The sequence below is a fragment of the Rhinichthys klamathensis genome, unplaced genomic scaffold (genome assembly GCF_029890125.1).
Source record: "Rhinichthys klamathensis goyatoka isolate OS25496 unplaced genomic scaffold, OSU_Roscu_1.1 h1tg000439l_1, whole genome shotgun sequence".
NCBI lineage: Eukaryota > Metazoa > Chordata > Actinopteri > Cypriniformes > Leuciscidae > Rhinichthys > Rhinichthys klamathensis.
The window spans coordinates 266,763-279,369 of NW_026606935.1; the positions used below are offsets into that span (position 1 = coordinate 266,763).

Consider the following 12,607-nt stretch of genomic DNA (forward strand, 5'->3'; position numbering starts at 1 on the left):
CCGGTGGTTTTGGTGCACTTCTATCTGGTCTGTATCGGATGCCAGTTATCGAATGTTTGGATTAAACGCAGTCATTTACATTCTGTGTTATCATTGACTCATACCAACAAATAGAGACTTTCTACATGGTGTCAGAAGCGAGTACGGACCTCTCGCCAGCGAGTGTTTTTTCTTTCTTTCTCTGTCGTCGTTGAACAAACTGTTGCATTGGACCGCGCTAGCGTAGCTATCGCCAGTTGACAACGTTGTTTTCCTCTACCCAACGTGATGGCGGATGGATTTCGCAGACCCGACCCTCTCGTTTTTGATGAAAATATCGCCGAGAATTGGCGTATTTTTGAGAGGGAGTACGATATTTTTATTGCTGCCGCACATTCGGACAAGTCAACAAAAACCCAAGCTTATATCCTTCTCAACATTGCCGGTCCAGACGCCATCGAACGAGAGCGTTCTTTTGCCTACGCTGCTGAAGTGCGCGCGCCAGGAGATGGCGGAAGGATCATTACCCCTGCTGAATCTCGAGAGGACCCCGAATGTTTGAAGAAAAAGTTTCGGGAAATCTGCAATCCTCAAAACAACAGGACTATGGAAAGAGACAAATTTCATACCAGAGGTCAGAAACAAGGTGAGAGCATTGAATCATTCATTAGTGATTTAAGGATTAAGGCTAAAGGCTGCCACTTTGGAGACCTAACAGAGGAGCTAATCTGCGACCGCATCGTGTGTGGCGTTACCAGCGACACGTTGAGAAAAGCTCTGTTAAGGGACAGCGAGCTAACACTTGCCAAAGCCATTTCAATCTGTCGGATACACGAGATGACCGAGGAAAGTAGCAAGACGTTAGCATCGCAAAGTAACTCTGCCAGCGTGAATGCAGTTAAGCTAGTTTCAAACAGAATGCAGTGGCCAAAGCCCCAGCCCCCCTCACAGACTATCACGAGGTGCAACAATTGTGGAGGCAGCCAAGCAGCTAAGCGGGAAAGGTGTCCAGCATTCGGACAACAGTGTCACAGTTGCCAAAAGTTTAACCACTTTAAAAGTTACTGCAAGTCTAAACCGTGCAGACAAGATAGGCAACCTCCTAGACAGAAAACTGGCAGACAGAGCGTTAACGAGATAGAAATAGAGGAACAAACATGTGAAGATGGAACGTTTTATGTGGACGGCGTTGAAGTTGACAGTCAGGTTGATTGCGTGAATCTAAAAGCCATTGAAAAGGATGAAGGATTTGTCACAATGCGTATAAACGGCAAGCCCACAGAGATGAAAGTGGACACAGGAGCAAAATGCAATGTGATGTCACTGGACACCCCTCAGAAGGCTTAATGGCAGCGAACAACTTGTAAAGCAGAAGAAAGCAGCTAGCCTTGTTGCTTATGGAGGCACCAGAATTGAGACCAGTGGAATCGCCACACTGCGGTGCTGCCTAAAGGAGCAGAACCACTCACTGCCGTTTTTCATTGTGGACAGAGCAGTGCAACCACTGCTAGGATTTCGTGCGTGCATGGACATGGGGGTTGTGAAAATGAGTCCAGACGTCCACCAGATCAGCGTGGAGAGCAGCACGGACTTTAGCTCACAGACATTTACACAGTACAAAGACCTGTTCAGCGACGAGTTAGGAGAACTTCCGGTTACATACTCCATGATTTTGGATACCAGCATACAGCCTGTGGTCCGCCCAGCTCACCGTATCCCCGTTGCAATGCAAGAAAGAGTTAAAGCCGAACTTGAACGAATGCAATGCGTGGGTGTCATAACACCAGTCACAGAACAAACCGACTGGGTGTCGTCCATGGTAGCAGCACATAAGAAGGATAAGCGAGAAATCAGACTATGTATCAACCCCAAAGACCTCAACACTGCACTGAAAAGACCCCATCACCCAATGCGCAGCGTCGAAGAGGTGGCAGCGCAAATGTCTGGGGCAACAGTGTTTTCTGTCCTGGATGCAAAGAATTCGTTCTGGCAGATACGTCTCGACAAGAAATCGTCACTGCTGACCACATTCAGCACTCCATTTGGGCGCTACAGATTTCTAAGGATGCCCTTCGGCATACCATGGAACAACTGTTTGCGGGTTACCCCTGCTCAGTCATTGTCGATGACATCATCATAGGAGGCCGCGGAGTGGCCGAACACGACGCCAACTTGAGAAAGGTGCTCGAAAGGGCACGGGAAGTCAATCTCAGGTTAAACCCGAACAAGTGTAAATTTCGCCTGGGCCAGGTAGCGTACGTAGGCCACATCTTCACAAGCGAAGGCCTAAAAGCAGACCCGTCTAAAACTGCAGCGATCAACGACATGCCAGTCCCAACGGATTTGACCGCACTACAACGCTTCCTGGGCATGGTCAATTACCTCAGCAAGTACATCCCAAATCTCATCGACATCGCAGCGCCCCTTAGGAAACTCACTCGCAAAGAGACAGCATGGTGCTGGTTTCAACAGCACCAAGAGGCTTTCGAGCGCCTCAAATCATGCCTGTCCAGCCCACCAGTACTGGCATACTACAATGTCAAAGACCCAGTTACACTGACTTGTGACGCGTCATGTTATGGACTAGGAGCAGCATGCTTACAGAACGGTAGACCAGTAGCCTTCGCGTCACGTGCTCTCACAGACACAGAGGCGCGATATGCCCAAATAGAAAAGGAGCTTCTGGCTGTTGTGTTTGCCTGCACAAAATTCAAAGACTATGTCTACGGAAAGCCCACAATCGTAGAAACCGACCACCAGCCTTTAGTGACCATCATGAAAAAGCCCATCCATGCCGCTCCTGCCCGTCTCCAGAGAATGTTGCTTCGCCTGCAAAGCTACGACATCAGCCTAGTCTACAAAAAGGGCAAGTACATGTATCTGGCAGACACCCTCTCAAGAGCTCCCAGCTCACAAGCACCACAGAGCCCTGTGGAAAACAGTGACTACGAAGTCATGAGCGTGAGCTACATTTCCTCAATACGCCTGGAGGAACTCCGTAGACACACAGCAGAGGATGAGGTGCTACAAACTCTTGCCACTATCATTCGACGCGGATGGCCCACCAGAGAAAGCCAGCTCCAGTCTGCCATCAGCCATTTTTTTCCATACAGAGATGAGCTGACAGTGGAGGATGGTATCATCATGAAAGGCCATAAATCCGTCATTCCCCGATCCCTGCGCAAGGAGTACATCAACATTGTACACAAAGGCCACCCAGGTATTGAGGCAACCAAGCGTAGAGCTAGAGGTGTAATCTTTTGGCCTACAATGTCAAAGAACATCACAGAAGAGTTGCTCTCATGTGCAGTATGCAATAGCACAAAGTCACATCAGCCGAAAGAGCCCCTCCAGCTCCACCCTGTTCCAGATCTGCCATGGTCCACAGTGGCCGCAGACATTCTTGAGTGGCATGGCAAACATTATCAAGTTCTCGTGGATTCATATTCCGGCTGGTTTGAAGTCGACCTCCTTCGAGACTTAACCTCATCAGCCGTCATATCCAAATTAAAAAGACACTTTTCGGTACATGGTACACCTCACATACTCGTCACTGACAATGCTAGACAATACACCAGCCAACAGTTCAAGGATTTTGCTGAACAATGGGATTTTACTCATACCACAAGCAGCCCAGAGTTTCCCCAGTCAAATGGACTCGCGGAAAGAGCTGTCCGCAGTGCCAAGCAACTCATGGAGAAATCACACAGGGACGGGTCCGATGTGTTTCTCAATATCCTGAACCTCAGAAACATTCCCCGTGACCCAACATTAGGCTCTCCGGCCGAGCGCCTCATGTCTCGCCAAACTCGTGCAGCAATTCCGGTGAGCACTAAACTGCTGGAGCCTACCACGAGGAATGTCAAGCAAGTCACCGCTCAACTCCTCAACAAAAGGCGCACGCTGAAGCGCTACTACGACAAGTCGAGCCACCCACTACAGCCGCTGGCAGAGGGACAAGTGGTCCGCATGCAGACAGCGAAAGGCTACGACAAACTTGAAACGGTGAAGGAGATGAGTAGGGAACCACGGTCCTACATAGTTCAAGCAGATGGGAAGACTTATAGGAGAAATCGCCGCCACATACTCCCTGTGGTTGAGCCGCCACCACCGCAGCTCCTGGACGACCCAGACCCTCAGGACACCTGCCCCCCTACAGTGGACAGTTTTCCTTCACCACAAATGCCGACACCAAACACTGTGCAACCCCAACACCCACCCTCCCCCCAGCCCAAGCCAGCAGCGCACTCACCCATCGAGAGTCACGACACACAATACACCACACGTTCAGGTCGCATCTGCAGACCAAATCCCAAATACATGTGAAAAAAAAAAAAAAAAAATGTTCTTCCTGGTGTAATTTCATCCCAGCTATTCAGCGTGTTCAGTATTGTGACATTTCATGGACTTAAACACCCTTGGTGATTTAGTAGACTATGAAGAGGCCTAAATGTTAAAGTGCAATATGAGGTATTCATTTAACCTTATTTGTTTTAGTTATGTTGCAAAGACATGTTTACCAGTGTTGCCTTGTTTGATAGGGCTAAAGACTAAAAGGAAGGGATGTAGGCGTTTGGTTAAATGATTATGCAGTTTGTTTATTATGGGCCACCGTACTGGGTTGTCTCAACCAGTCAGAATGCCCGGTGGTTTTGGTGCACTTCTATCTGGTCTGTATCGGATGCCAGTTATCGAATGTTTGGATTAAACGCAGTCATTTACATTCTGTGTTATCATTGACTCATACCAACAAATAGAGACTTTCTACAGTCACTCTTATTCAGAGATCTATATGTCTGCCCTACTCATTCTCCCAGACGTTCACATTTTTTAACGTTTTATGACCGCGGGGTAGATCACGTTACAGTAGCCTACAAATGTGCGCATCTACCACACACGCAGGACATCAGTTCTGACGGATCGCTTCCCAAATCGTCACTATCTAACATTTTCGTCTAGTTTTTATTCGTTGACGAAAATGTCAATAGATTTTCGTCATAGTCTTTGTCATTCAAAACTAGGTTTTATTTAGTTATCGTCTCGTTTTCGTCTGTGAAAAAATGTCGTTGACGAATAATTTTCGTCGTTATTTTCGTCAACGAAATTAACACTGGTAGAAAGACAGCTTGACCGATATCAATCCAGCATAAATTAGCGTGGTCATTTCAGTAGGGGAGGTGGCATTTGGGATGGTCAAGTATTATCCGTATGAAATACTATTTTAATAATAAGTAGATCATATTTGATTGTATAAATGTATTGTTGCATGAGGCTTACCAGAGCAGAATGGCTGCATTTGATTCCTCTTAAGGCTTTATGAAGTTTCTTCCAAGTCACAGTCTCCTTTTTCTTGAAAATTGAAGTTTAAATAGTAAGATAGGATCATCACAGCACATGAACTAACCAACTCATTAATCCAACTAGTGTTTTGCAGTGTATTATCTGATTTAGGGTCAGATTTACTAAAAAGGTCAAACTGTTATGTGGTCGCAATCTAATAAAAGCACATATGGGAGTGGAAAGTTCTGCGGGTTATCTACTGACAATGCACAAATTCAATGGGTTAAGGCATGCTTTTTTTTCGGGCCGTAAATAATGGCATAAATACAACTAAATGGACCACCGCAAACTTTAGTAAATCACACTGCATGATTCATTTAAATTCTCTCAGTCTGCACATACATTTTGCATCTGATGGGAAACTCCTATATGCATTTGCAATAAGGTCAAAAATTACTGCCTACACCTTTTCATTGCTAATTTCTCACTGTGTCTTTAGAAAATCCTGACAGTGTTTTTAAACGCCCAAAGAGGGTTTGTGCTGGTGCAAGTTGTCAGTAAATCTGGCCCTTAGTATCTAGGTCAGAAGCTGAAAAGTGTTGCATCTTTCTTTACACCCTATTCTAAATTTCTTTATTTGTGATGCAACGTTTATACAACTGACAACTGACACTCCCATAGACCGCCATAGGAACTCTGGAATCCGGAAGTAACGCGTGTTGTGGAGCAGCCGATAGTCCCAAACACTGATAGTTTCTCCATTGAACCCCATTCATTTTCAGTGCTCCCGAAGTACGCTCGCTGGTAAATTAATGAAATAACTGTATTTATTTTTACTTTTACACACATTAGCCGACCTCTCGTGAATCTAGTCTGTAGTTATATTTTCTGTAGCCAGTTTTAGTAAATGTTTATTGGAAGATAATAGGTTAATTGCAGCGATAGCTTACGTGACCAACACTTCACTAACGTTAGCTAACTTACGGTAACCTGATTTATATAATATATAATATTTTTAATAATATTTTATATGTATATATATATATATATACACTCACCGGCCACTTTATTAGGTACACCTGTCCAACTGCTCGTTAACACTTAATTTCTAAGCAGCCAATCACATGGCGGCAACTCAGTGCATTTAGGCATGTAGACATGGTCAAGACAATCTCCTGCAGTTCAAACCGAGCATCAGTATGGGGAAGAAAGGTGATTTGAGTGACTTTGAACGTGGCATGATTGTTGGTGCCAGAAGGGCTGGTCTGAGTATTTCAGAAACTGCTAATCTACTGGGATTTTCACGCACAACCATCTCTAGGGTTTACAGAGAATGGTCCGAAAAAGAAAAAACATCCAGTGAGCGGCAGTTCTGTGGGCGGAAATGCCTTGTTGATGCCAGAGGTCAGAGGAGAATGGCCAGACTGGTTCGAGCTGATAGAAGGGCAACAGTGACTGAAATAACCACTCGTTACAACCGAGGTATGCAGCAGAGCATTTGTGAAGCCACAACACGCACAACCTTGAGGCGGATGGGCTACAACAGCAGAAGACTCCACCGGGTACCACTCATCTCCACTACAAATAGGAAAAAGAGGCTACAATTTGCAAGAGCTCACCAAAATTGAACAGTTGAAGACTGGAAAAATCTTGCCTGGTCTGATGAGTCTCGATTTCTGTTGAGACATTCAGATGTTAGAGTCAGAATTTGGCGTAAACAGAATGAGAACATGGAACCATCATGCCTTGTTACCACTGTGCAGGCTGGTGGTGGTGGTGTAATGGTGTGGGGGATGTTTTCCTGGCACACTTTAGGCCCCTTAGTGCCAATTGGGCATCGTTTAAATGCCACGGCCTACCTGAGCATTGTTTCTGACCATGTCCATCCCTTTATGGCCACCATGTAGCCATCCTCTGATGGCTACTTCCACCATGTCACAAAGCTCTAATCATTTCAAATTGGTTTCTTGAACATGACAATGAGTTCACTGTACTAAAATGGCCTACACAGTCACCAGATCTCAACCCAATAGAGCATCTTTGGGATGTGGTGGAACGGGAGATTCGCATCATGGATGTGCAGCCGACAAATCTGCGGCAACTGTGTGATGCCATCATGTCAATATGGACCAAACTCCCTGAGGAATGCTTCCAGCACCTTGTTGAATCTATGCCACGAAGAATTGAGGCAGTTCTGAAGGCAAAAGGGGGTCCAACCCGTTACTAGCATGGGGTACCTAATAAAGTGGCCAGTGAGTGTATATATATATAGCCTATATATAATATTATATATACACACACACAATTCATTTATTTAAATGGGTTAGGGTTATGCATATATGTGCTTATATGTATTTAGGAACATAGTAAATTCACTCATTAACTAACTTATCTCTCCGGTTTAATTTTATGAAGAATATTTTTCGGTTGAATATTTACCGAACATTGCTGTATATAGTCGTTGCTTTCTACGTTATGGGAGCGGTCTATTTCCCTCCTAAATCATTCATTTGTACATGCACAGCGTAATTATTTATATTTTATGTTGGTTGGAGTTCTGAACGGACTTGCGTGATCACGAAGGTAGGCTAATGGCTGAATCGGAATTTATAAGCAAGATCACGGGAATCAATAGCCTAATACAGCCCAGTTGTGCTAAAATAAATATCATGAGACGTCCATCATCAGATGAATGACATGGAAAAGTTAAGTTAGAGCCGCTAAAGCCAGTGCTACTACCCATGTGAACATGAACACTAAGCTTTTCCCTTCCAAAAATATAGCCTAAAACTTATCTAAGTTGTCACCCTGCCTCTCCAAATGCAAAACTGACATTAACAAAATGCAATAACAGCTTAAAAAGTACTTGGGTGTGTGTTTTATTTTATATTTACCGTTTAATAATCCAATCGCTGCTGTCTGTCCATAGAAGAACATGACAGCCCGCGTATGTTTTGGAACTATTTGGGCTTACATGAACCACGTGACAGCCGTCGCGGCGACATCAAAGCGTGTCGCAACTCTTTCTCTCTATGGCTCTGGGCGAACCGAATTCGAGTCCAGGTTTGCTGACCTTTTCCCGATCCCAAAAAAAAAAAAAGATCCCAAAAGTGGGTTTTTGCAGCGATGCCATAGAAGAAATATTTTTGGTTGCTCAAGAACCGTTCAGTGAGCAGTTCCTAAAAGAACCATTTTTTTCTTAGTTTGAAGGACTTTTTTTTTTAAATCTAAAGAAACTTTTGTGCATTGAAAAGGTTCCATGGATGTCAAATGTTCTTCATGGAACCATAGATGCCAATAAAGAACCTTTATTTTTAAGAGCACAGTTTTTAGTGCACACTAAAGTGTGAAAGTGGTATCTAGTGCTCTTGTTATCAGTACAGGTCTCTTTATAAGTCCCAGTCTGTGAGTGATACACACAAACACAGAGGTCAACCTCCCTGCTTGGCTTCAGGCCAGAAGAGAAGAGAGCGGAGCGAAGTCCATTACAAAGGAACAGTAGGTTTTACTGTCTGGCCGAACTCCAGCTCTCATTACAGAGCTACGTCGCATACCTATAACCAAGAAACCTTTTGTCTGTCCGAGCAGGTCTGCAAAGAAAAAACAGAAATCCAGAAGAGAGAGGCCTGCTTGTGTGTGTGTGTGTGTGTGTGTGTGTGTGTGTGTGTGTGCGCAAGAGCGAGCCGAGCTCATTCAGGAGTCATAGAGTTAAAAATAACTTTATTGCGGATCATGTTTTGGAAGGAGGGATCTACTTCCCAGGCTAGGACGGCCTGCCATGCAGGGGCAGCACAGGCTGAGTGTGTGTGCATGCGTTTGTGCATGTGCGTGTGTGTTTTTGTGGCAGCGTCAGGAGCACGCTGACTTCACACACACACAAACGCCTATCCTGATGGTGTCTGTCCTGTCTTGTGCTCCAGATGAGCTGCTGGATGTAACCTGGCTCCATGAGTGCTATGAATGACTCCCTGGATGAGACACACACCTCTGGCAGCCTCGGGGAGAAAGCGGCCATATTTCGGGGAGCGAGAGGCAGTGGGAACGTCGTCGGGCCAGCCTTCATCCCATTGCGCTCGCCCTTGCAGCCACCCAATGCTGCGGTCTCCACGCTCTTCAAGGGGAATAGGTAGGACACACACTTTCTATTGCAACTGCATGCAAACGTCCGTGAAAGTGTGCACGCTGCAAAAGGGGATTTTCATTTTCAGTATTTTTGTCTTGTTTTCCATTACAAATCATGATACATGTACTTGAGACGCAAATTGACTAAAAAATATGTTTATGCTTGAAACAAGAACAAATATTTTGCCAAATGGGGTCATAATAACAAACTTAATTCAAAGGGAAAACATGAATATTTTTCTGACCCCATTGTCAGATATTTTTTCTTGTTTTAAGCATATCTTTTGTCATTGTGCATCTCAAGTAAATGCATCTTGATTTAAGAATGTTGAGATGTTAGTACTGGAAAACAAGACAGGAATGCAGAGTTATGAAATATTTTATTTGCAGTGCATGTGTACACACTGTATAATAAGCAAGTTCAGGACACTAGGTTCCCCACGTCGATACCGTACCTCGTTTCCTAACCGGTTAATCGTTAACACGTCAGATCGGACAGGGAATAGAGCTGCCTTTGTGCTCTCTGCAAGGTCTACGTGAGAACCACCTAGACTTTGTACCTGTAAACAGATGTTCTCATCAACAGCACAGACACTGGAATCAAATCAAGCACCTGCTACTTTCCAGCTCGAGTCGGAGGCCACTTTACCGGACGTCACGTCTTCTGCGTGTTTGTGATACGGTAGCGCTGAGATCATGAATGTGCGGCTTGATTCCAGCCCTCGAAAGAAGACTCTGAAGTGTTTATTTGTGCCGTAACCAACAAACAACTGAGCTCAAATGAAGTAGACATGGATTTAACAAGTTTCCTTAGGTGAACGTGTGTTTATGTTCAGGTATCCTCGTAGTTTTTGAACCTTTTGAACCCAAACCCCAAAAATGCCATATACCCAAACTATAATAGACTAGAGGCGTGATTCTGCTGTCATTTGAAATGAGAAATGAGTTTGTTGTGATCAACACTGAAAAAAGGTAACCTAAAAATGATAATATCTAAGTTTTCTTATATCTAAGATTTAATCTTATATCTAATAAGGCTTATATCTAATATCTAAGGTTTTAATTAAGTCAAAAATATCACTGAATCAACCTAATACATACATTTTACAACAAAACATTTACATTTATTAATTTAGCAGACGCTTTTATCCTAAGCGACCTACAATTGAGATTAAATTCTATTGGTTAAATCAGGTAGAAATAACTAATTGCAGGTTGTCTTTTTTCAGGTTGTCAGTGAGAATTTACATTTTTTTTTGAAAATAATTTTCAGGAACTATTTTTATGACAAAAAATATGCCCTTATTGCGGTGTAAAACCCCGATGCACCTAAAGCCACAAGTCTGATCATGTTATATTTCATATCTGAGAATGATATCTCTAAAAATCTGAGTTTTATGAAATATATTTTTGAAGAATACTATTTAGTGCTAACTGCTAACTGATGCTTACTCACACAAATGAAAAGATGTAGTCAAATGGATATTTCACGCAAAAATTTTTTAAATGCTGTCTTCGTTTACTCATTTTAAACCAGATGACTTTTTATTTTATTCTGTGTAACACAAAAGAAGACGTTTTTTAAATGTATCTGAAACAGGACATTTTTAAGTACACTGTCAGGACAATTGACTGTTTACCTGGGACACACCTTGTGAAACCGGGACTGACCTAAGTAAACCCTGCCACATACGCATACAAATATTCAGACTTTTTCACTGTATGACTTCTGCAGATTTCAATGGTGGAGATTTATTTTCACAAATGTTTCTCTCTTTCTACTCTTTCCCTAATTTGCACTAGTTAAATTGCTGTGGTGATTCTCTTTGAAGTTGTTTTTGCCTAGTGTGTGTGTGTGTGTGTGTGTGTGGGTGTTAAAAAATATTACGGACCCAAAACGTAAAAGTATTAATAAATATATACAGCGTGTGTATATACACATCAAAAGTGTGGGGTCAGTATGTTTTTTTTAAAAAGAATTTTAATACTTTTATTCATCAAGAATGCATTCAATTGATCAAAAGTGACAGTAAAGACATTTATAAAGTTACAAGATATTTCTATTTTGAATATATATGCTGTTCTTTTGAACTTTCTATTCATCAAAGAATCCTGATTAAAAAAGTATCACGGTTTTCACAAAAATATGAAGCAGCACAACTGTTTTAAACATTGGTAATAATAAGAAATAAGAAATGTTTCTTGAACAGCAAATCCCCATATTAGAATGATTTCTGAAGGATCATGTGACTGAAGACTGAAAATTCAGCTTTGATCACAGGAATAAATTACATTTTAATCTATATTTATGAATTTGTGGATATTTCTTTTGGAAAGTTTCAGTGAATGGGAATATAAAAGCAAGTCTCTCTCTCTCTCTCTCTCTCTCTCTCTCTCTCTCTCTCTCTCTCTCTCTCTCTCTCTCTCTCTCTCTCTCTCTCTCTCTCTCTCTCTCTCTCTCTGGCGTTCCAGCTGAAATGGATCAAAAACACACACACACACACACACACACACACACACACACACACACACACACACACACACACACACACACACACACACACACACACACACACACACACACACACACACATTATGTTGCATTGCATTATGTTCATTCTATCAAAAGAAAAAAGAGAAAAAGTAAATTTGCATAATGCAAAGTCTATTTTAGCACTATAAAACTGTGATGCATTAAAAATGACTGCAAAACAATGATGTTCATATTTAATTCAGCATGTAAAAAAGGCAATACAATAAATACTACAATAATGAATTAAAACTTTATCATTTTAATAATTAATAATTATTTGTTTCCACATTATATTAATGAAAATGGTCCTACAAACAAGCTTCATTTTCTTTAAGCAAACAATATTTATTTCAATGTAGGCGGTGAAATATGACCCGTCCATGTTCTCGACGTGTTCAGTGAGATTTACCCATCAACAGAACTCTCTAAACGGATTATAAATAAGCACATGATCACGCAGCTTCAGACTGCCTCTCCTCGCTTTACACCGGCCCTCCGGGGACCGTTCAGGTACAGCCGATGAAGTCATCTCTGCCCGGGACTTCAGTCATCATATGACCTCAACCGCTGCCTCACACACAGCTGCTGTCTGCTGCGCTGAGAATGCAGGACGTCTGGTTTATGAAATGTCGTACACGTCTCACATGCATGATAAGTGCTATTTTGATGCCGCTAGCTTTCCCTGAGGAGGCA

General features: G+C 42.8%; 1 protein-coding gene across 3 annotated transcripts in view; it reads left to right on the forward strand.

Moving 5' to 3' along the window:
• The window catches only part of grb14 (growth factor receptor-bound protein 14), a 114,529-nt gene that overhangs the window by 16,196 nt on the left and 85,726 nt on the right, over window positions 1-12,607 (forward strand). For 2 of the 3 annotated variants that reach the window (XM_056236127.1, XM_056236126.1), the window contains exon 2: window positions 9,180-9,385. In XM_056236127.1, the coding sequence (XP_056092102.1) occupies window positions 9,207-9,385 (179 nt within the window). In that variant the 5' untranslated portion in view covers window positions 9,180-9,206. Of the gene's footprint in view, window positions 1-9,077; window positions 9,386-12,607 lie in introns of those variants that run through there. The other variant, XM_056236124.1, reaches the window with a different exon arrangement.